General features: G+C 63.8%; 1 protein-coding gene and 1 long non-coding RNA gene across 20 annotated transcripts in view; one reads left to right on the top strand and one right to left on the bottom strand.

The window, feature by feature from the left end:
• The window catches only part of LOC148051603 (uncharacterized), a 52,406-nt gene extending 37,974 nt beyond the window's left edge, over nucleotides 1-14,432 (top strand). For 6 of the 18 annotated variants that reach the window (XM_087735911.1, XM_087735916.1, XM_087735915.1 and 3 more), the window contains 6 exons: nucleotides 10,912-11,184; nucleotides 11,285-11,493; nucleotides 12,226-12,397; nucleotides 12,574-12,712; nucleotides 13,313-13,554; nucleotides 14,091-14,432. In XM_087735911.1, the coding sequence (XP_087592037.1) occupies nucleotides 11,441-11,493; nucleotides 12,226-12,397; nucleotides 12,574-12,712; nucleotides 13,313-13,554; nucleotides 14,091-14,354 (870 nt within the window). In that variant the 5' untranslated portion in view covers nucleotides 10,912-11,184; nucleotides 11,285-11,440 and the 3' untranslated portion in view covers nucleotides 14,355-14,432. Of the gene's footprint in view, nucleotides 1-8,845; nucleotides 8,992-9,478; nucleotides 9,609-9,790; nucleotides 9,813-10,176; nucleotides 10,640-10,911; nucleotides 11,185-11,284; nucleotides 11,494-12,225; nucleotides 12,398-12,573; nucleotides 12,713-12,795; nucleotides 13,156-13,312; nucleotides 13,555-14,090 lie in introns of those variants that run through there. The other 12 variants (XR_015699556.1, XR_015699559.1, XR_015699554.1 and 9 more) reach the window with 8 other exon arrangements.
• On the bottom strand, nucleotides 2,891-4,903 carry LOC148051605 (uncharacterized). 2 transcript variants are annotated; one of them, XR_015699564.1, is made up of 3 exons: nucleotides 4,864-4,903; nucleotides 3,813-3,953; nucleotides 2,891-3,589 (listed from the first exon to the last, which is right to left on the bottom strand). It is a non-coding gene; the product is annotated as an uncharacterized LOC148051605 (long non-coding RNA). The 2 variants fall into 2 exon arrangements; XR_015699562.1 differs by having other exon boundaries at nucleotides 4,778-4,893.
• Nucleotides 14,433-23,045: the final 8,613 nt, after the last annotated feature.

Raw genomic sequence — 23,045 nt, forward strand, 5'->3', positions numbered from 1 at the left:
GCCGTCCCGTGCCTCCCTCGCTCCTCTAGTCTTTCCTTAAGTGTCCCTTATTGACCACAGCAAGAGACAAGCTCCTGGGCTGCGTGGCCAGGCCGTTCCAGGGCTGCACCGGCTTTCCTAGGAAATAAGAGGAGGACAACCCTGAGTTCCTTCTTTAGGTTTCCAAATTTTGTTTCTTCAACGCTGTTATTAAAATGAGTTTGAGTTTTTAGGTGAGGAGCTGTTGCCTGGAAAGTGGCGTGCCTGCTAGTCTCGTACAGCAGCGTAGCGGTGGTGTGGGACAACAGGGCTGTGTGTTACTTGCCTTCGCCTCTGTAGGAGTTCTACAGACTGAGCTTTGGGCGGGACAGGACGGGATTCTTGAACCGCTTCTGCCACTGGAGAAGATGTACGTGCCATTATTTCTTAAGGGATGGAATGCAGCGCATCTGCCACCGTCCGCGTTTGCGGCCACGGGTCCAGAGCAGGTGAACCACTTCAGAAACTCGCTCTGTACAGTTCCACGTCTCCACGTCCAGCGGATGGGAAGAGCGATGCCTCCCTCAGTTACCGACTCCCATCCAGTTCCAGTTCTTGTTTCCTACCAGCGGGTCGATTCCTGCTGCGGATGAGCGGTCGGGGACACAGAGCTTTAGGCTGCTTCCCACGCCTGGTTTCTCCGGGCATCCCCACAGCACCCAGTAACGGGGCGTCCCCTTCTCGCCGCTCGCTCTGGGAACGTGTCTCGCCCTGGAACAGCAGGCCTATTCAAAAAGACAGCAGCTTTTTCTTTGGCAGAAACCGAGCACCCGTACTGTCTAATCTAGGAACGAGAGGAACACGGGCTGGCTCCACAAAACGGCCTCAAAACCCCGTCGCTGGACGCTCCCAGGAGGGTGGCAGGAGCACGGCACTCATCTGGCTTTGGAGAGCGCGGTGTGGCCCTGCTCGGGGGCGACGGCGCCGAGAAAAGACGAGAACAAACCACCTAAGGGGCCCTGAGAGCAGAAGGCAGCTTTCCTTCTCCCCCCAGGGCCCAGACCACCGGGTTACTGGCTGCTGCCGAGGAGGAGAGACCCAGCTGCCCTGTGGGTGCCGGGCAGGAGCGATAAGAAGCGCGGCCTTGGAAAAGGAAAGGAAAAAGCAAAGCCAAAACAAGGTGTATGTGGGAAAAGCCTTGTTTATATTCTGCTGCTTCTGGGCGAATAACTGGCGGCTTGGCTTTCTCTTCTGTCCCCTGGCAGCTGCCTGAAGACACCGACTTACGGACCCTCCACCGGCCGCGCTCCCTGAACCTCAGCTCACCGAAAAGTTACTGAGCAGAGGAGCCTGAATACAGCAGAGCACCTTTCCCCGTGGCCCCAGGGACTGGCGGCGGGGCTTTATTCCCGGTCCCGGGCTGGCCCGGGGGCTGCCGGTAGCAGAGGGTGCAGAGATGGGCACCTTGAACTCCGCTGCGGCCATTTCCATTTCCCTGCCGTCGCTGCGGGTCTCTGCATGGGAAACGTTCGGCCCCTCTCTCCAGAGCCTCAGGACCTGCGGGTGAAAGGGCTCTGGCAGAGCGGAACACAAGGCTTAACCATCCTCCACGCATGTGTTTCTAAGAACCGGGGAGCATTAACCAGTTCCCAGCATGCAAGGAAATCCTTTCTCTTTTTTTAAATTTTTTTTAAATCCAGCCATTTTTTTAAAAATTTTTTTAAATCCAGCCATTTTTATTTTTAATTCTGCCCTAAGGACTTTGGGCAGTAGAACTTAGTGTAACTAAGTGTTACAATTGCCACCTTATATACGTTTCTGTAACAATTACATGATTATCCAAGTCCACCTAAGGTTTCCGCTGCGATGGCAATTCTTCATTCCTCTGGCCAGCAGGCAGGTCTCGATTTCCCACCGGCAAACCGGTCCTTTGCGGTCCGTTTCAGTTCTTGTTCATTGACCACGCAGGCCGCTCCGACCACTGGTCCGATGCAAGGTCATAAAAGCCATTTATTTCCCTTCTATGCCTAGTTTCACAACGCTCTATTTAAAACCGTCTCTAAATTCAAAGAATCTGACCTCTTCACTTATATTATGAATGCTTACCTTGCCCTTATTCTCATCTAAGGTCTTCATCAGTTAAAATGCCTTAGTCAGCCGTTCAGTTACTCATCTTTTCTTACGACATCTATCTTTACCTTCGGATTAACTCGGCTGGTGATTAATCCAGTCATGGGATAGGGCTACACAGGGACAAAATGAGCAGTGTAGCATGGACTTAGATTAATATAAAACACCTGTAGTTATACAATTCGTGCAAGTTATCTTTTCTAAATCACCCTACGCAATAACTCTTCTTAAAGGCACAATAACATTCAAAGCCTCGATTCGCCATTTGCGAACAGCGGGGAGGCCCCAAGCAGCCCAGCACGGCGGGCTGGCCCGGGCTGGCCCCGACGGGACCCGCAGGGAAACGCCGCCCCTGCCCTTGGGAAGAGATCTGCGGGTCCAGCAGCGCCGTTCCCGTGGCGTGAAAACCGTGGGCCCTCAGGCGCGGTTTTCGTGTGCCCACGGCTGCAAACAGAGGGGCTGGCACGTGGCTCTGCGGGCTGGCTTTGGGGACACCGCTTCTGTCTCCTGCTGGGACCAGAGCACTCGGTGCAAACGGCTCAGCGCCCGGCCGTGGAGACGGACACGCGCAGCAGCAAACTGATCTCAGGGCCCGGGTCTGCAGCACTTGGACAGGGAGCTGGGAGACACCAGGAGGAGTTTTTGTCCATTTGGGCCAGGAATCCGCGCCCGGGGGTCCCTTGGGCAACACCAGTGCCATCACCACTGAGTGAATATCTGCGGCAGCCTTCCTCTGGGTTTCTCCCCCCCAAAGGCTGAAAAAAGCCATGAGGATTAATCAAGACAACACAGAGGGCAGGACACAGGACACGTCTCTTTATTGAAATCATCAACCGCTTCCTTTTATTTCGGTCTGTGAACAGACACAAACAACACAGGCTGAGAGGTCCTCAGGTGATGCTGGGCTGACCTCTTCTTTGTCAGGGGCTTCTCAGGACCAGGACCCCGAGGTGCACCGAGAGGCAGCACGGGGGAACATGTACTCTCTCCCCTGGAGCCAAAGAGGGGATCGTGCTGGCCGAGTCCCATCGCGCTGGCCGAGTCCCATCGCGCTGGCACACCTTTCCGTACGCACTCCGTCCCAGCTGGGAGCAGCGCTCCACGCACGGCGAGGCAGAGCTACCGGACACCCCGGGAGCCCTGTGCTGCCTGCCGCAGGGGTGCAGGGGATATTTGGGAGCACAGAGGAGCCGGGGGACGAGCAGAACGCTGCTTTCATTCAAGGGCCTCAGCAGCTCAGGCTGCTAGAGATGTCGTTGCTATGAGCTCCCCGCTGCGACAAACAGCATCAGCAGCGCCCACTTTCTGGAAGGAGACGTTAGCTGGGTATTGCTTTGGCCATCCCGCTCGTTGTCTTGTCTGGAGCCAAGGCCAGGCTGCTCCCCTGGCCATCCAGCGAGGCCTCCTTGCCAGTCTGGAGCATGGGCTGGAAGCCAGGTGCCCCCTCGGCTCAATGGAGCTTTACTGGCCCAGGGACCTCTCGGTTGTGTGAGAGCAGCAACTGCGGATAGAAACACACCCCAGTAACTCGGGGCACCCCGCCTCAGAGCAGCGGGCTCAGCACCCACCTCCCCCCCCACAGCCTGCGGCTACCAAAGCACCTGCGGAGAGCAGAGCCCCCGGCCACGCTGCCGAGCCCCGGGGCCGGAGGGCTGTCCCCTGCAGCCACCGCGTCCCGGGCGGGAGGGGAAGCCTGCTCTGCACATCAGGGCTGGGTTTCTCACCCGTGTTCCACCGCAGAGCCTCCCCCCTGCTCCTCCTGAGCCTTGCAGCTCTCGGGCTCTTGTCCTGCGTGGGAGCTACGGCGCTGAGCTCAGCCCCTCTGGAGAGAGGGCAAGGGCGGCTTTTAAATCAGCAGCAGGAACCTGGGAGAAAAAAGAAAAACAGCCTGGACTTACATCCCCACTTCCAGAGGGAGAGAAGAAGCTCCGGGGCTCTGTCCTCACCTGGAAAAAGCATCCCTGCTCTCAGGGGGCTCCCGCAGCCCCACTCCATGGGTGCAGGGTGCCAGAACAGCCCTTTTAGCTGAGCTGGCCTTCAACAGGTAACAGAAACCCTGCCAGAGATGAGGAGAACGGGAGCTCCGCCGTAACGCTAGAACCCGACTGAGCATTTGCCCTGGCTGCATAACCAGGGCACGCCGGGGGTCTGCTGCCTTCGTACAAGCCAACAGCACGGCCACGTTCATCACGGGTCTGTGGTTTTACAGATCAATTAAAGCGTTTGCACGTTAACATGTAGGCAGGCAAGAACCTGAAACCTCTCCCACAGCCTTTAACAGAACAAGTCTTCCCCCTTCCTTTCCCCAATTTCTCTGCAATGGTAAAAGCGGGACCACTGTTTTGGAGAGTCAAGTTAAACAGTTAATTCAAAGGAACTTTTTTCTCCAGACAGGCGAGGTCATGCCTGGGATGTAAATGGCCCTTCATTTGGCAAAAGGCAAAACTTGAAACAACCAGACCCTCCCCCGTGAATCCAGCCTGCCTCACAGGGTATGCTTTAGAAAGAACGTGCTCCAGCCTTGCTTTGTCAGCCAGGAGAAGAAAGAAAAAGCCACATGAAGGCACACGCTGCCAGTAACCCAGCTCACGCAGGCACATTGCAATAAAACTGGGGACAAACACACTTAAACCTAATGACAGCAGGAAACCAGAGCCCCCCCCCACACACACGCACAGCCCCCCGGTACCTGAGCAGGGGTGCAAGGCAGCCCAGTGATGCTCCCCAAGCAACAGCAGGGGAAAAAAACCCCAGCAATAAAACACCAAGACTCACGAGAAAAAGCAAGGATTCACAACACAGCCCCCACCAAAGTGAGACCCCAGCCCCTGGGCCGGAGCTTAAATACAGAGCGGGGCCAATGGGGAAGGGCGTGTGGGTGGTGGGGCTCCAGGTGGGGCCGTCGGGTGATGGGGGCCTGGTGGGGCCCTCCCGAGGCCTCCGGCCGCGGCTGGAGCCCGGCAGCTCCGGCAGCCCCACGGGCATCCCCAGCGCTGGCTTCCCAGCAAGGCCGTCGGCATCCTTCGGAGCGAAGGGCCAGGCAGAAACCCCGTCTCCATTTCGGAGGTGCCAAAGCGTCAGAGCCATTTAAAATCATAAATGCGGCAGAAACATTGTCAGCTGTTCCAGATCCGGGACCCGTCCCAAGCACATTAAGGGCAAGTCCCAGGCCGTCCGGATTTGCGGCGGCGGCACGGCCGGCTGCGGCAGAGGCGAGGAGGTCTCGATGGGTGCTGTATAGGGGCGGGAGCATCAGTCTCACGCTGAGATCAGGTCCGTATAGTTTGCTCTACGCCTCAGAATACATCGTGAGGCTTGGAACAGTCCCGCCTGGCCTGACGAAGGAGACAAATCACCTGAGATTTGAAACAGCTCGCTCAGAAGCAGCCTTTTCTGCCAGGAAAAGACTGCCGTGTCCCTGCTGGGCTGGAAGCGCTGCTTGCGTGTGCGTGCGTCCGCTGGGACGTGCCGCTGCCTGGGGCACGGGGGCTGCACCGGCAGAGCAGGATTCAGGGTTGCGTCCTTGTGGTCTCGTTGCTGCCGCGCCGTCCCGTTTCTGCTCCTCCTTTGAAAGTCTTTGGGTTGCTAGAGGGGCAGGCGCCGTGCAGGAGGCGAACTATGCTGGGGCTTGCGGTTACAGGCTTGGTTTTGTTCTCGTAGGTCCTGGAGCGGGCTGGGGCATGGCTGTTGCGTGGGATGGCATCGCGGGCGACGGGAGAGCCTCGGAGGACAACGGTCCCCTCTCCTCCGTACACCGGAGCAATCGCTCCCCAAATGCATCCAGCTCCGGGTGAGTGCTTTTGCTTTTATCTTCACATGGCGCGCGTGTGTGCGTGTGAGTTGCAGCTTGCCTGTACCGAGCTTTATACCGAGTGTGAGGCCGTGGTTTATCACCCCAAGGAAAGCGAGAGCGAGTTAGTCACTGGGTGGGATAAGCAAAGAGTACCCCCAAATCTCTTCCACAGGGGACATTTTCAGCTTGAAAGAAATGCTCCCTTGCGAATTGTGAACTCTGGGTGAAGCCAGCGAGATCCCTGGCGTGGTGATACTGGCTGGGTGTGGGCAAACACGCTCTGACCCGTGCGGGCGGGGAAGGAGCGAGCCCTGGGAAAGGTCTCTGCGACGGCCTTTCAGAAACCGAACCGGCCAGCTTTTACACTGCGTGCTCTCCTTCCCCCCGCTGTGGCGTCACTGCCCTTTCCCTCCACCTTTCCTGAGATGAGAATTTAACAGGAAACTATTTTTGGCCTCGGTGGTTTTCTGTAGGCAGAGACAACAGCTGTAGCTGGAGATGTACTGTGAGCCGATACCCCAGCTGGGGCATCACGTACATAGACGTGGAGCGCTCACAGCCGCTGCGTGCACCCAGACGTAGCGCGCGCACTTGAAACCAGGATCGACAGCGACTCGACGGGAACTTCACGAGCCCCTTGTTAAGTCCCGGTCTGATTGTCAGGCTCGGGGAAGGTTTGTAAAATGATCCCAAGGGCGAAATTAAGACACAAACGAGGCCCTATGCCGCCAATCAGACATTTTATTGGGTAAATATGAGAGAGTAAAGCGATAGGAAAGGCAGGCAATATTAGGAGGCAATTAAGCAAGCCTGCAGAGAGATGAGCAAAGGATAGTCACCACCATGGATCCAGCGGCTTCCCGTTGGTTTTTCGGTGGTGGATGGCCACGCGCAGGTTTCGGTGTGCCGTCTGTTATCTGGTGTTGGAGGGGGAGTTTGCCCTCTCCTTCCCCTTTGGTTACCCAGGGCAACATGACGGACCCAACACGTGCACATCTAACATATTGCTGGGGGGGCAAGCAGCCTGGCCCGGATACCAGTTGGTGTCCTATTCTTGGTGGTGCCTGACAAGCCAAAGAACGGCCTGCTGCGCCAGCAAGTTTGCCCAGGTTTCCTTGCCAGATGGTGGTACTTGATAAGCCAAAGAGTGGTCTGCCCTCGGGTCTTATCAGACAGAAGAGGGGTCTACTGTCCGGTCTCATCGGATAAACACACACAAGCAGGTTTGAGACCATTGTTCTTAACGCTCCAGTCCCTTACACCCTAAGGAGGGATAGACCATTGGAGCTCCACACGCCGGCGCCTCCGCTCCAGCCCGGAGACTGGGTCGACGTCAGGTCCTGGAACTGGGAGCCGCTGACTGAGGAGTGGACAGGGCCTTTCCCGGCGTTGCCGACAACTTACGCGGCTGCTAAAGTCGGGGGCGAAGGACCCTGGACGCACTGTTCCGGGGTCAAGAACGCTCCTGCGCCGTGGATAACAGAATCATCTCCTCCGCTTAAACGGACATTGGAGAGACAGGACAGAGAAGACAGATAAAGCAAAATGTTGTTAATCTGCGTTCCGCGTGTCACCCTACTCTGGATTAAAACAGAGCCCTGGGAACCTACTTCGCACGTACAATTCACGTCAGAGGTAGCTAAAGTATCAGTTTAAGTGCTTGTTGGCTCTGTACTGAAATGCCAAGGCATTCGAAGCGGGGGGTACCTCTAATTGGCGCACCTCTTCCTTCTGGAATTAATCGGGCCGACCCGAAAATGTGGCAAGGTACCACATCAAGCAAAAACCCACCATCCAGTTTTCCGGAATTAGAAGTAAACCCATTGACTTTTACCTGGAATGGCACCGTCCCTCCATGTGCCTGCGTTGCAGGTCATGGCCCTTTTATAGGAAATTACCCGTCTTGTAACGAGCCTCCTTCCTTAAATTTTACCCAAAATGTGACAGACTCCTTCCATCTCCTTAATTACACTGGGCTCCCCGCTCCGAAAGGAAGGGGTTGGTACCGGCGGTGCGGGAGCCCAGCTCGCCAAGTGTTGCCTTTGGGGTCGCGAGGGACCTGCGCGCTGGGAGCCCGAAGGTGACCGCGACTGACAAATTGTGTGAACAAGGAGCATTTCTTAAGCGGAACAAAAGGCCGTCAAGGCTGCTGGCTGAGCGACCTGCTGGCTTGCATAGCTTTGCTAGGTGGCTTATCCCGGCCCTCGGAGCTGGCGGACTAGAGACGGCAATGGGGAATAGATCTGCGGTGCCAGAAATCAGAGAGAACAGGGCTGCAGGCGCCGTACGAGCATTACAGACCCAGGCATCTCGTTTACCCAGGTAGCGCTGCAGGAGCGGACGGCCCTTGATCTGCTCCTCGCCTGGCAGGGAGGTGTCTGTACAACCACCAGTGCTAGTTGTTGTGTCTGTGCGGATCGAAGCAGCAGCATCTCCACGGGTGTAGGAGAGACTGGGGCTCAGACTCAGATTTTACAGCAGGTAACTAAGGATGATGCATCTTGGGGCGGTGAAGAAATGTTGCGGAAACTTACCTCCGGGCTACCCAGTTGGGCACGGTTAAAGACTCTGTTTGTGTTAACACTACTGGTAATCCGCAGGCGTAGAATAGCCTGCGCCTTCGTACGGGGTCGTGCCGGCATTTCCAATCCGTCCGTCCGTCACAGCGGATACATTTGAGGCTGGAACTCTGGGAGAGATGCGGCCCTCAGAAGAAAAGCGGGGATCGCCACCCAGCTGGGGCATCACGTACATCGACGCGGAGCGCTCACGGACGCTGCGGGCGCCCACACGTAGCGCACGCCTGGCGCGTGCGCACGCAGAACGCACCCCGCACGCCGACGTGCTGTTGGAGGTCGTTTCTGAAGCCGAGCAGAAGCAGCGATTTTCCAGTTAGCAAACCTACCAACCGCTTGTGCCTCGGGAAGGGAGTTTGGGAGGGAGCTAGAAGACAGGACAGTGTTGGTGTACGTAACGAGCGGCGGAAGCCCCCCGGCTCTAGCCGTGGAGAAGAGCTGACAGAGCGGCAAAAGGGAACATCTTGGCACCAAAGCCCGGGCGGCGGCCAGAGAAGCGCGAGGTTGGACAAAACCGCAGAAACCGGGGCAGAGGTAAATGCGGCGAGGGGCGATGGCGACCCCCGACTCCCTTCGGGACCGAAAAGCTTTGCCCCCCCCGCCCGAAAGGAGCGTGCGGGCGCGTTCACGTAGCGGGAAAGGGCCTGGGGGGGGCGGTCGGCCGCCGGCTGAGCGCGAGCCAGGTGGCCAAGGCGGCCAGCGGCACCCGGGCTCGTCTCGGGGACAGCGTGGCCAGCGGGAGCGGGGCAGGGAGCGGCCCCCGCGCGGGGCACGGGGCTCGCTCCTGCCGTAACCGCCGCCCGTGACAGCCGTTGCCCTGCCGCCGCCCGGCTCGTCGTCAGGGGATGACGGCCTGCCGCGCCGAGGCCCGCTGCAGCGCTATTGGCTGTTGCCGCAGGCGCCGGCAGCGCTGATTGGCCGCGTCGGGTGGGGCCGCCCCTGGCCGAGGCTTGAGGAAGCCCCGGGGCGCAGTACCGCCGTGCGCCGCCAGGGGGCGCCGCTGCCGCGGGCCGGGCCGGAGCGGCGGGCGCAGGGAGCGGCGGGGCGGGGGGTCCCGGGCCGGGCGGGGGCTCCGTGCCGTGGCCGGGCCCCGCCGGGGGAGCCGGGGGCCCCGCCGTGGCCCTGGCGGGCGCTGAGCGGCGTCGGGAGCGGTCGGGCCCGGGCCCGGGCGCGGGCGCGGCCTGGGGAGGGGGTGCCCGGTCCCGGGCGGGGCGTGCGGGGGAGCCCGGGCGGGGCTCGGCCCTGCCCGCGCTCCTGGCCCGTCCCCGGCGGGGGCCAAAGCGGCCGGGGCAGGGCCGTCCCCCCGTGCGGGCCCCGGGGGCTTCGGGGTGGGGGCCCCGGCCGCGGGCGCTGCCGTGCGTGGGGGCGGTCGGGGCCGGGGGTGCGGGCGGCTCGGCGGCGAGGCCGGGAGCGGCGCCCGGGGGGCGCGGGGTGGAGTTAACGCGGGGTTGGGGCGGGTTTGCGGGGGGCTGCGGGGGCAGAGAGGCTCCTCAGCGGCTGGGGGCAACGCCTGGCGTTTTGGTTTCCTTCGGCGTAACGCAGCGCGTTACCGCCCGCGTGTAAGAAAGCGTTGACCCGTCCCCCACGCGCGCTTGCTAGCCACGGGTGACGGTTCCGGTGTGAAGTTCAAACTGGGGATTAGAGGCTGAAGTTTTGACTGGGCACAGCGCGTGTTGCGTTTGCGCGGCGATTTTGACCGCGCTTTTCTTTCTCCCCCAGAGCACGGAGCGTTTTGCTGCCCCCCGTCCCCCTCCGAGCCCTTCCCGTCCGCCTGCCTGACCCCGCAGTCTCGCAGCCGCTGGGTTTTGCCAGGAGCCCTCGAGCTTTGCTGGAGTGAAACCAGTTTTGCCTCATGCCGACGTAAAACCAGCTGGAGGAGGGCCCGGCCTGGACATACGGACTTTGCTTCGTGGAAGCCGAGAGCTGTTTCCCTCCCCCCGGTGCGGGATCCCCCGTGGGTGCCCGGCCGGGGCCCGGTGACTTCCCCGGCGCATTTCGGCACCGACCCTCTCCGGGGGCAGCGGCTGCGGCTCGGCCTGCGGGGCTGGGGGTCCCCGGCAGCTCCCGATTTCAGCCGCGGGCTCAGCCCCCGCCCCAACCATGAACTGGCAACGGCGGAGAAGCTGCGGAGAGGCCTCGGCACAGCCGCCGGCAGACCTCGCGCGCCTGCCCGCGGCCCGGGGTGAGTGCGAGCGCTCCCCGGGAAAGCGGGGTTTGCCTGCGGTGACGGGTTGCGCTGCCTCCGGGGAGCCGGCGCGGGAGGAGGCACCGCGGCCGCGCAGACGAGGTCGGGGACGGCCGGGCTCCCCCGACGGGGCGGTCAGGCAGGGGGATGCATTTGCACCGGGGGTCCCTGGGCACGGGGAGCTCCCCGGGCATCCCACAGCAGGGCGGTTGGGGGTGGCCCTGGGCTCCACGTGAAGGCACTGTTTGACTTAAACCCTTATTTTTTAGCTCAAAATGTGCTGCGGTGGGAGCAGAGGCCGCTTCAGGGATCCGCACCAGCTCCTGCAGCCCTGTTGGTGAGATGGTGAAGCCGGCCTGGCCAGGCACGGGCAGCAACAGCCGTCCTGGTGCCGCCAGTCCCTCGGGAGGTGCTGGGGGCACAGGCTATGCCGTATGGCTGTGCCAACGCCCGGGGAAGGCTCATCCGGCGCCCAGGCGAGGAGCGCAGCCCCAAGGCGACGAGCACCGGGGGACACCGGTGGGGAGGCTGTGCCCAGTGAGGTGAGTGCCCCGAGGCGGCGGGGCGGGGGCTGCGGGACGTTTCTGGGCCGCTCTGGTCTCCACGTGAAGGCATTGTTTGACTTAAACCCTTATATTTTAGCTCAAAATGTGCTGTGGTGGGAGCAGAGGCCGCTTCAGGGATCCGCACCAGCTCCTGCAGCCCTGTTGGTGAGATGGTGAAGCCGGCCTGGCCAGGCACGGGCAGCAACAGCCGTCCCGGTGCCTCGGGAGGTGCTGGGGGCACAGGCGATACCCTATGGCTGTGCCAACGCCTGGGGAAGGCTCATCCCGGCGCCGAGCCCCGGTGAGGTGAGTGCCCTGACGTGGCGGACGAGCGGAGCTGCGTGGTGGGACTGGGCACTGGGCTCCCAGGGCCAGCTCTGCCGGCCGAGGGACGGGGAGGGCGGGGGCTGTGTCCCGGTAGGGCTCTCGGCAGGGCTTTTGGGGGAAGGAGGGTCCTGGCACCGGTGGGGCAGCGCTGGTGCGGGTGCTGGTGTGTGTCCCTTGGGGCTCACAGGAGCTCGGCACCGCAGGGCTGGGGCCTGCACCCCCCGGGCAGGGTCGCCCCGTGGCCAGGGGCTGTGTGTGGGCACAGGCAGGGCCCTGGGGGGCCCCGTGGTTCCCGTCCCCGCATCCCACCCTGAGCCAGGGCCGGGCAGGTCTGGGCTGCGGGACGTTTCAGGGGGCCGTGGCTGTGAGGGGCGTTTGGGGAGGTGGGAGCAGGTGCTGTTGGGGTCCGGCCAGACCCCGCTGGCACTGGTGCGGTGCCGGCCCCATCCCCACCATGGCGCTGCTGGAGTCGGTCTGTGCCGCTGCTGCGCAGGGCGGGTGGGGTTTCAGCCAGATCCTGGCTCTCGCCCACCCTTCTGGGGGAAACGGGACGTTTCTGGTGCCCCATCCCAGTCTCTCCCTCCCCTCCCATCTCGGGGGTGCGGTGCGGGGCTGCTGCTGCCGAGGGGCTGGGCAGAGCTGCAGCTCCGGGGCTCTTTGGGCTGGGCCGCGCTGCCAAGAGCTGGTTGTGCCACGTCTCTCCCTGCGCAGGGACGGACAGACGGACGGAGGACCCCCAGCCACACCGGGAGCCACCTCGAAGAAGCCGGGCTGCCTGCACCGAGGCCGACACTGCCGCCTGCCCTGCGCCTGGCTGGGGACAGCCCTGCCTGCGCCCGCCCGCAGACGCTGCCGGGGCTGCGCGGCTGCAGCTCGGCTCCAGGTTGGTTCTTTGGGCCCCTGTTTTTTGGGGATCCAGCTCGGTTTGGGTCCCCGTTTGTCTGTGTGTGGTTTTGTTTGTTGGTTGGGGCTCCCCTTTGTTTCAGGTCCCGCTCATGCACGGCTCCAGTTGAGTTTTGGCTCCAGCTCATTTGCGGTTCCTGTTTGTTTCTGCACCAGTTGGTTTCTGTTCGGCTCCAGCTCATGGGCGGCTCCGATTCCTCTGCAGCTCCGGTTCCTTGCGGCTCCAGCCCATGGACAGCTCCAGCTCGTTTCAGCTCCGGCTCCTTGCGGCTCCAGCTCAGTTGCGGATTCTCAGGTTGGTTGTTTCTGGCCCAGCTTGTGGACGGCTCCAGCTCGTTCGCAGCTTCAGGTCCCTGTTTCTGCACCCTTTCTTTCCAGGCCCAGCTCCTGGACGGCTCCAGGTCAGTGCTGGCTCCAGCTCCTTCTCCTCTCCAGTGCAGTCTCATCTCCAGCTCGGTTTGCTGCTTCAGCTCATCTTCAGCTCCAGCTGATTTTCAGTTCCAGTTTCTCTGCGGCTCCGGCTCCTTTCCATCTCCAGCTCGTGGGCTGCTCCAGCTCCTCCTTGGTTTCGTCCCCAGCCCATTGCAGCTTGTGCTTGCTGAAACCATCTTGGCTTTGGGCAAGGCCATAATCGATCCCTGTCAGAACTGTACGTGCTCTGAATTGCGGACTCATAGAAGCAGCAGCAGCCGGGCTGCCTGCGCCGAGGCCGACGCTGCCGGGGCTGCGCGGCTCCAGGTCGGTTCTTTGGGCCCCTCTGTGTTTGGGGTCCGGCTCGGTTTGGGCCCCCGTTTGTCTGCGTGTGTTTGTTTTGTTTGTTGGTTCGGGCTCCCCTTTGTTTCAGGCCCAGCTCCAGCACGTTTGTGGCTCCAGTTTGTTTCTCCTCCTGTTTCAGCTCCAGCCCACGGACGGCTCTGGGAAGCTGCAGCTCCAGTGCATCTGCACCTTCAGCTCCAGCTCGTTCCTGCTCCCAGCACCTTCCAGGCTCCAGTTCAGTTTCAGCTCCAGTTCAGTTTCATCTCCTCCGGCTCCAGCTTCTCCAATTCTGCTCCAGCCCATTCCAGCTTGTGCTTGTTAAAACGATCTTGGCTCCGGGCAAGACGCTGCTGGGACTGCGCAGCTCCAGCTCGGCTCCAGGTCAGTTGTTTGGGGTCCAGCTCGGTTTGGGCTCCTGTTTGCTTTGGTTTGGTTGGTTTGTTGGTTGGGGCTCCCCTTTGTGTCAGGCCCGGCTCCAGTTCAGTTTTGGCTCCAGCTCATGGACAGCTCCAGCCTATCTGCAGCTTCAGGTTGGCCGTTTCTGCTCCAGTTTGTTTTCAGCTCCAGTTCCTCTGCGGCTCCAGCTCATTTGCACCTTTCCGTCATTTCAGGGCCAGCTCACGCACGGCTCCTGTTCAGTTTTGGCTCCTGTTTGTTTCTGTACAGGTTTCAGGTCCAGCTCCTTTGCAGCTCCATTTCGTTGCCACTCCAGCGCATGGACGGCTCTGGACAGTTTCAGCTCCAGTTCGTTTCAGGCTGGAGCTGTCCGTGAGCTGGACCTGTTTGCAGCTTCAGGTTGCTCGTTTCTGCCCCAGTTCATCTGCGCCTTCAGGTCCAGCTCACGGACGGCTCCAGCTCAGTTTTGGCTCCAGTTCATTTGCGGTTCCTGTACCAGTTTGTTTCTGCTCTGGTTCCAGGTCCAGCTTGTGGACGGCTCCAGCTCATTTGTGGACCCAGTTCATGGATGGCTCTGGGAAGTTTCAGCTCCAGTTCAGCTGTGGTTCCGGCTCATGGACGGCTCCAGCTCGTTCCAGTCTCCAGTCGAGTTTCATCTCCTCTGGCTCCAGCTTGTTTGCGGCTCCTGTTCCAGTCCAGTCTCATCTCCAGTTGGTTTTGGGCTCCAGTTCCAGTTGGTTCCAGCACCAGCTCCTCTCCAGCCCATTGGGGCTTGTGCTTGTTAATGCGATCTTGGCTTTGGACCAGGTCGTAAATCAATCACTGTCAGCACTTGCATATGAATAATAAATGTCATAACTGTACGCCCAGTGTCTGGTTGTTGGTCAGTCCCCGCTCCGGGGGTGGTACACGCCTCGAATAAAGGCTGGACGTGGGCAGAGGGGGTGTGAAAAGTGCTTTTCGCCCCAGAGACTATCTCAGACGTTTAATTCGGCCTGGTGCATGCCAGCCTCCCGCGCTTCGGGGACCACCGCGACCGGACCCCCGCCTCCGGCAGGGGCCCACGCACCGCGACCGGACCCCCACCTCCGGTGGGGGCCCACGCACCCTGCCCGCCCCCCAGCGCCCGCCCGTCTCCCCCCCAGCCCTGGCCCCAGCCCCAGCCCCGGGTTTGGCCCCAGAAACAGCCGACGGGGGCTGCGTTTCTGGGCCCAAACCCCCAGGCCTCTGCCCCAGCCCCGCGCAGGCAGCACCGGGGCTCCCCCCCGGCCCCCAGACCCCCGGCTCCGCAGCCCCGCGCCCCCAGCCCCGCGTGTGGTGTCAGGGAGCCCGGCAGCCCCGGCGGGCTCGGGCCGTGCTTGGGAACTGGCCGGGGGGACCCGCGGGCGGGCCCGGCCCCGGGGGGCCGCGTCTGCATCGGGCGACCACGACGACGACGACGACGACGGGGGGCGCCGGGCTCCGGCCCTCCGGGCTTTATTCCCCGGCGCCCCGACAAACGCGGCTGCTCCGCGGAGCCGCCGCCAGCGCGGCCGCCGCCGCCGCCCCGAGAAACCCCGGCCCCGAGAAACCCCGCTCCCCCGACGCCCCTTCCCCGCTGCTCGGCCGCGGCTCCGCCGCTCTCGGCTCCGCCGCTCCCGGCCCCGGCCTCACGGGCCCCGGCCTCACGGGCCCCGGCTCCGCCGCTCCCGGCTCCCCCGGCCCCGGCCGGGCCCTGCGGCTCCCGCGGGCCGAGCCCCCCGCGCCTCACCTGGCCCCGCCGGGGGAGCCCGGCCCGGCCGCTGCCGCCCCGGGGCCGCGGGCGGCGCCACCGGGGGGGAACGAGAAAAGGGGGCGCGCGGCCGCCGCCGGGGCTCAAATCTGCTCGGCCCCGCCCCGCGCACGCGCCCCGGCCACCGCCCGCCCCCGCACCTGGCACGGGCCACGCCCCGCGCACGCGCCCCGCGCCCCGCCCGCCGTGCCCCTGGGCCCAGCCCCGCCCCCTCGTTACAGACCACGCCCCCTCGGCCGCCGCACCTGGCACAGGCCACGCCCCCTCGTTACAGACCACGCCCCCTCGGCCGCCGCACCTGGCACAGGCCCCGCCCCGCGCCCGCGCGCTCAGGCCCCGCCCCGCGCCCGCGCCTCCGCCGCCGCCGCCAGACGGGCGCCGGCACCGACGGCGGCGGACGCCGGTAGCGGGGCGGGGGCGCCGGGCGGGGCCCCTCGCTCGGGACGCGGGGACGGAGCCGGGCGCGGCGCGGGGGCTTCTCCGGGCCGGTGTGGAGCCGAGCCCGGGGCCGGTGAGGCCGGGCCGGGGCCGGGAGTGGGGCCGGGGCCGGGCCTCGCGGGTGCGCGGAGCCGGGGCCCTGCCGCTGCCCCCGGCCGCTGCCCGCCTCTCCGCGGGCGGGCGGGCGGGCGCGGTGCGGGGCCCGGGGCTGGAGGACCGCGGCAGCGCTTTGGGCCCGGCCTCTCCCGAGCCCCCGGAGCCCCGAGCCCGGCCTCACGGGCCCCGTCCCGGCGCCGGGGCAGGAGGAGCCGCGCTCCGGGGCCGGGCCTCGGCGCCCAAGTCCCGCGCTGCCCGCTCCTGCCCGCGGCTGGGGGGGCCGGAACGAAGCGGCGGCGGCGCTGAGGGAAGGCGGGAAGGGCCGGGGGCTCCCGGGGCCGGGCCCAGCCCGGGGTGCGGGGGCTCCGGCGGGCACCGGCGGCCCCAGCCCGGCCTCGGAGAGGAGCCGCGGGGCTCCGGGCTGAGCCCGGGGCCGGGGCTCTGCTGCAGGCCCCGAGGCGGGACCGGGTCGCTCTGCATCAGCCCCAGCAGTGGCCACAGGAGCCCGGTTCCGAGCCCCAGAACGCAGCGCGGGGGCTCTGCTGCTGACGCCCGCCGCTGGCCACAGGAGCCCGGTTTGCAGCCCCAAAACCCGCGTTTGGGGCTTGGTCTCTCTCTCTCAGCTCTCACACCGGCCCCACGAGCCCGGTTTTAACACTCCAAAACACAGGACCTGGCCTCTGTTCCTCAGCCCCACAACTGGCCACGTGAGCCCGGTTTCCAGCCCCCCACAACACAGGACTGGGGCTCTGGCTCTGAGCTCAGACACGCAGGACTTGGTCTGTGGTTCAAGCCCCCTGAAACGCCGGACTCGGTCTCTGGTTTGAGGCCCAGATTTGGCCAGATGAGCCCGGTTTCAAGTCTCCAACACGCAGGACTTGGTCTCTCTTTGTGAGCCCAAACACACGGCGCTGGGTCTCTGCTTCAAGCCCCCCCAACGCAGGACTTTTAGTCTCTCTTTGTGAGCCTAAAGACTGGCCGTATGAGCCCTGTTTTGAGCCCCCCCAAACACAGCACTGGGTCTCTGCTTCGGGCCCCCTGGAATGCAGGACTTAGCCTCTGGTTTTGAGCCCCACATTTGGCCCGATGAGCCTGGTTCCAAGCCCCCACAGTGCAGGACTTAGTTTCTGGGCCACATGAGCCTTGTTTTGAGCCCCCCAAACACAGCACTGGGTCTCTGCTTCAATTCCCCTGGAATGCAGGGCTTGGTCTCTCTTTGTGCGCCTAAAAACTGGCTTAGTGACTCTGGTTTCAAGCCCCCAAACCAGAGGACTTGGTCTCTGTTTCTCAGCTCTGAACCTGGCCAGATGAGCCTGGTCTCAGGACTCCAAAATGCAGGACTTAGTCTCAGTTTCTGAGCCCTAAAACTGGCCGCATGAGCCTTGTTTTGAGCCCCCAAAATGCAGGACGCTGTCTCTGGCCCTGAGGTGCAAAACACAGGACTTAGTCTCAGTTTTGGGGCCTTAGAACTGGCCACGTGAGCCTTGGTTTGAACCCCCCCAAACGCAGGACTTGGTCTCTGCTTCAAGCCCCCAAAACACAGGACTTTCAGTCTTTCTTTGAGCCCAAAAAGTGGCTTAGTGACCCTGGTTTCAAGCCCCCCAGGTGCAGGGCTTTTGGTTTCTGGATTTGAGCCGCAAAACACAGGACTTGGTCTCTGCTTCTGAGCCCTGTAAGTGGCCAAACGAGCCTTGTTTCGAGCCCCCCACCAACGCAGGCCCTTTTAGTCTCTGTTTCCGAGCCCAAACACACAGGACTTGGTCTCTGCTATAAAACGCAGGACTGACTTGGTCTCTTTTTTGAGCCCTGTTTCAAGCCCCAAAATGCAGGACAGAGTTTCTGGGTTTCACCCACAAAGCATAAGGCTTGGTCTCTGTTTCTGGGCCCAGTTGCAAGCTCCCAAAACACGGGACTTAGTCTCCACTTTTGAGCCCTAAAACTGGCCCTATGAGCCTTGCTCTGACCCCCTCCCGAAACACAGGGCTTGGTCTCTGCTTCAGCCCCCCAAACGCAGGACTTGGTCTCTTTTTCCTGAGCCCCAAAACTGGCCAAATGAGCCTTGTTTCGAGCCCCCAGAATGCAGGGCCTGTTGAGTCTCTTGGGTTTGAGCTGCAGGGCTTGGTTCCTAAGCTCCAAACCTGGCCCGCTGGGACTCATTTCGAGCCCCTCAAAGCGCAGGACTGGGTCTCTGCGAGCCCCCAAACCTGTCTTAGCGACGCTGGTTTCAAGACCCCAAACCACAGGTCCCCGTCTCCACTTCTGTGCCCTAAATCCGGCGGTGTGAGCCTTGCTCCGAGCCCCCAAAGGCAGGATTGGGCCTCTCTGAGCCCCAAAGCGGCCCCACGAGCCCGCGTTCAAGCCCCCAAAGGCGGGACTCCTCAGTTTCTGGGTCTGGGCCCCAGGCCGCAGGACTCGGGCTCCGTGTCCCAGCTCCGAGCCCGGCCACGTGAGCCCGGTTGCAAGCCCCGCACGGGCCGGACTCGGGCTCCGCTCCGCAGCCCCGGGGCTCTGCTGGGAGCCGGGCCCGGAGCCCCCCCGCAGCCCCCGGCCAGGGCCGGGCTCCCCCAGGCGCGGGGCCCCGCTCTCCGGCCCGGCTCCGGCTCTGCTGAGCCGCGGGCGCGGCTTCGCGCCCCAAAGCGGAGCCGGGCTTGGGCCCCGGCAGCCCGGGACGCGCTGCCTGCTCCGCGCCCGGAGCCCCGCAGCCGGGTGCCGAGCCCCGGGGCCGGGCCCGGGAGCCGCGGCGGTGCTCGGTGCTCGGTGCTCGGGCAGGGGCCGGGGGCCCGGCGGGGCGGCGCGGGCGCGGGCGAGGCCGGGGGCGCCGGGCTCCGGCCCTCGGGGCTTTATTCCCCGGCGCCCCGGCAGAGCCGCCCCGGGCCGGGCCGGGCCCCCGCCCGCCCTCAGCGCTTCCGGGCCCCGCCCCCGCCCCGCCCCCTCCTTTCATAGACAGCGCCCCGCCCCGGGGCAGCCCGGGCCCGCCCACTCCTTTTATGGACAGCGCCCAGCCCCCGCTCCGCCCCGGGTCCCGCCGCCCGCCCGCTCCGCACCCCGCGCCGCCCGCTCAGCCCGTGGCGTCACTGCAGCGTCATATATCAACGCCCGTGTCGCTTCTGACAGCGGCGACAGCCTCGGGCGGGTGGCGGAGGGGCTGCTGTGCCCGGGGCGGGAAAATCAGGGGAAAAGACCCCGCCATCAACAGCAGCAGCCGATTCGCGACCCCGCGGCCTGCGGGGGCCTGGGGTGGAGGCGCTGCTGCCCTCTCGGACGGTTTCCCCACGGCTGATCCCGTCTGAGGGGCGGCGCTGAGACTCTCAGCCACATTTATGGCATCACTTTGGGCACCGGTAGCTCAGGGCTGCAACAGAACAGAAATATAAACCCGAAACAGAATAGTTTGGACACTTTGCTGTACCCAGCGACGCGGATGCAACCCAGGAATCGAGAGGAGGTTCCCACGTGCCTCGGGAGACTCAAATCATTCCAGCCTGGGCAGGCAATGAGCATTTTCCCCTCTTAGCCCTCCCAAACCCTGCCCTCTCAGCGTCGGCATCAGCCTTGCGCACACGCCCGCCCTTCCCACCAGCCCGAGAGGCCAACGCAGGGGAGGGGAGGCCCCGTCGGCCCCCTGCGGCCCCGTCCCCGGGCCCATTCCCACTTCTCTCTCCTTCGCCTTGCTCTGAAGGCAAAACGCCCGGAGCTGGGGGCCGGGGGGCAGATGCCGAGTCCGGGGCGTTGGGAGGCAGAGGCCGATGCTCCTGCCCGCCCCTGCCCCCTCCCAGCCTCCGCAGCCCCCGGCCCCGTTCGCCCCCATTCGCCCCCGGCCCCGTCAGCAGCCGGAGGAGCCCAGAGGGGCGGCTGGCTTGGCTGGGGGTCCCTACAGATCTATGAAGCTGATGAAGGTACCCATTTTTCCACTTGAAGCCTGACAACGCCTGCCTCTTCCCTCAGGAGAGGGACCCAGATGTGCTCCGTCTCCCCTGAGCAGGTTTAAGCCCACTTCCCAGCTTGCTTCCCCATCCAAGTACCCTCTAGCTATACATACACACACATAGAGATATCTCTCAACTTCAGCGACCGTTGCGCAACACCAGCTCCACTCCGGCTCCTTGCCTAGATTTGACTTCTGTAATTCCCACACGCTCCTTACCAAGCCAGGGTCATTTTTTTCAGCTGCTCAAAGAGGAAAGCAGGCGCCCCAGGCCCAGCGGCCCCAGACGAGACGGGACTGGGGCTACGGGAGGGGAACGACCCCCGCGCTCGGCAGCGGGGGCGCAGGGCCCCCCGAGCTCGCGCCGCCGCCTCCTCCCCGCGCTGGGCGAGGGGGCCGGGGAGCGACGGCGCAGTCTCTCTGCCGGGGGCCGGCAGCCGTGCCGGGGGCCGGGAGCAGCAGGGCCCCCCCCAGCCCCCAGGCTGAGCCCCGAGCAGGCTCAGCAGAGCCCCCACACACGGGGAGAGCCCAAAAACCAAAGCTTTCCCCCCCGTTCGGGCCGGGGACGCCCAGGCTGACGCTGCCAGCGCGGCATCACCGGCGGCAGCCCGGCCGGTCCCCGGCGTCCCCGCTCCCGCAGCTCCTGGGCGCCGCGTGCCCCCGAGCGTCCCTGGGCGAGGGCTGGGGCTGCCGGGCGCTGCCGCGGGGCAGGGTGCTCCGTCCCCAGCAGCCAGCGCTCTGCCCAGGCCCGCTCCCCGCCGCAGAAATGGCTCCTCTCGCGTCCCTCCGGTTGACACGAGGCCACGCTTCCCTTGGCAAACCCCAACGGCCAGGCGCTGGGCTCGCCCCGAGGCTGCTCCCACAGCCCCAGCGCCCAGCCCAGGGGCTCCGGGTGCCCCGGGGCGAGCCCCCGCAGCGAAGCACAAGCCCAGCCGGCCCCGGGGACGCTCACGGGGCCATCGGGGCGCCCGGACCCCCGTCGGGCACCCGCACGTGGAGCAGGGCTGGCCTCCGCACGGCCAGGCTCCCCACAGCCCCTCGCCAGGGCCGCGGGCCAGCGGCTCGGCCAGGGCGGCCACAGCCTCCCCGCAGCCCGGAGGGCCCCGCAGCACCCAGGCCTGCACCCAGGCGGCCCAAAAGCCCCCGCGCCCCCACCCGCCATCCCATCCCCTCCCCTGCCCCCCGCCCCCAGCCCAGCCCCCAGGTGCGGGTCCTTGCCATCGGCCGGGAGTGCCCCCAGCTGTGGGGCTGCCCCAGCTGCGGCGGGGGCAACCGAGGGAAGGAAAGGGGGAAAAGAGAAAAAAAAGGACAATTTAAAGGGGAAAAAAAGGAAAAAAAAGTCAAAAAGGGAAAAAAGGGAAAAAAGGGAAAAATGATAAAAAAGACAGGAAAACAAAAGAAAGAAAAGAAAAAACACAGAAAAAAGCAGATAAAAAAGAGAAAAAGAGAAAAAACACAAAAAACCGGGGGGAAGGAAAAAACAGAAAAAACAGGTAAAAAAAGAAAAAAGAGAAAAAAGAAAGACTATAAAGAAGAAAAAAAGCAGTCAAAAGGAAAAGAGAAAAAGCATAAAACAAACAGCACCACAATAAAAAGCGGAGGTGCAGAAGCAGGGAGCCGAGCAGCAGCCCCAGCCCATGGCCCCGGGGGGCAAAGCCGCTGCAGCAGCAAAACTGCCCCCGCAAAGCCCCGCCTGGGGGGGAAAAACCCAACCCAACCCAACCCAACCCAACCCCCTCCAAACAAACCGTGCCCGATGAAAAACAGCCGAACAAGAGACGGAGCTGCTGAAAAAGAGCAAAAGAAAAGGGCACGGCAGATCCTGGCCCCCGGCCCCAGGCCGAGGCCGGGCAGCCCGGGTCGGGGTCCCCCATCGCCCTGGCCGGGGGGGTCGCGCAGGGCGAACCCCGGCTGCTTTGGGGCACGGAGATGGACAGATCTCTGTATAGCTCAGCTACACGTTACAGGCGTGCCCGCTGCATGGCACGCAGGCGCTGCGCGGGGCCCGCGTCACCCCTGCCCGGCAGCTCCGCTCGCCACCCCGGCGCAGGGCCGGCGTTTGGCCGAAGGCACGGGGCGGCTGCAGACGGAGCTTGGCCTCGGCAGCAGCTTCCCTGCCTGGGGAAAGGGGCTTTGTTTGAAAGGCAGAGGGGCAGCTTTTGGGGAGGAGCGGGGGGCTGCCCCGCGGGGCGAGGGGCTGGCAGAGCACGGCCCTCGCTGCCTGGTTGATGCCATGGGCAGGCAGCGCCGGGCGGCCCCGCAGTCCCATTTTCCCATTTCAGTCCCATTTCACCCAGTCCCGGGGTTGTGGGAACGGGGCCGGGGCTGTGGGATGAACTGCCCCGAGCTGCTCCGGGGCTGTGGGAAACGCTTTGGGCATCAGCAACATCCCCGGGCCCAGGGCTTTCCATAAAATAGCCGAGGCGACGCAGCGGGGAGGGACGGAGCCAAGCCATCGCAGGGCCCAGCCCTGGGGACAGGCGGTCGCTGAGGAGCCCCCGGCCACGCAGGACAGGCTTTCATCCCGTTTTTCCCTTCTAGACCCTTCTAGCGAGTCACGTCCCTGCGGCTGCGGCACGGCGGCTGCTGCTGGCATCGCCGCGTAGCTAGCTAGGCACGAGGCAGCGATTCCCCAGGGGCACGTGCAGATGTGAGAGTATTTTCTTGTGGTGTGCTGACTAACATTCCTTTCTTTCTCATTAGTTTACGCTGTGTTATATAAAAATCAATTTCGCTTAACTTCGACATGGTGCGTGCTCAGCACCCTCACGCGTGGGCCCGCAGCCCTTCCCAGGCCATCCTGCGTATCCCTGGGGAAAGGCAAACAAGCAAACAAGCCCCAGTCAGTGCATTTGTGGGGTTGGCTTTTCCCCCCCCTCCCTCTCCTGTCCTCCAGGGTAAAGATTTGCTTAAAAGGTTTCTTCAAAGAAGTGGCCACCAGCTCATGACCAGGCGGGACGGGACGGGGCTGCCAGGAGTTTATTAGCAGGCTGGGCTGCCGAGGGATGGGGTGTCCTCGGGCAGGCGGCTCTGGCTCCCTGGGGACGGCGTGTCACCTCCTGCGGGACACCCCTGCGCGGGAGGATGCCGGCGGCGTAATTATGGTGCCATCCTCCTCCTCCTCCTCCTCTGCGTCGGAGATCGGCGACCTGGGGGGGAACGGAGCCGCCCGTGGGTCCCCCACCCCGCTCCCTCCTGCCTCGCCACCCCTCCGTCGCCCACCGCCGGCGTCCCCAGGACATCCCC

The sequence above is a fragment of the Nipponia nippon genome, unplaced genomic scaffold (genome assembly GCF_047370975.1).
Source record: "Nipponia nippon isolate SJK-2023a ecotype South Korea unplaced genomic scaffold, ASM4737097v1 scaffold_6, whole genome shotgun sequence".
NCBI lineage: Eukaryota > Metazoa > Chordata > Aves > Pelecaniformes > Threskiornithidae > Nipponia > Nipponia nippon.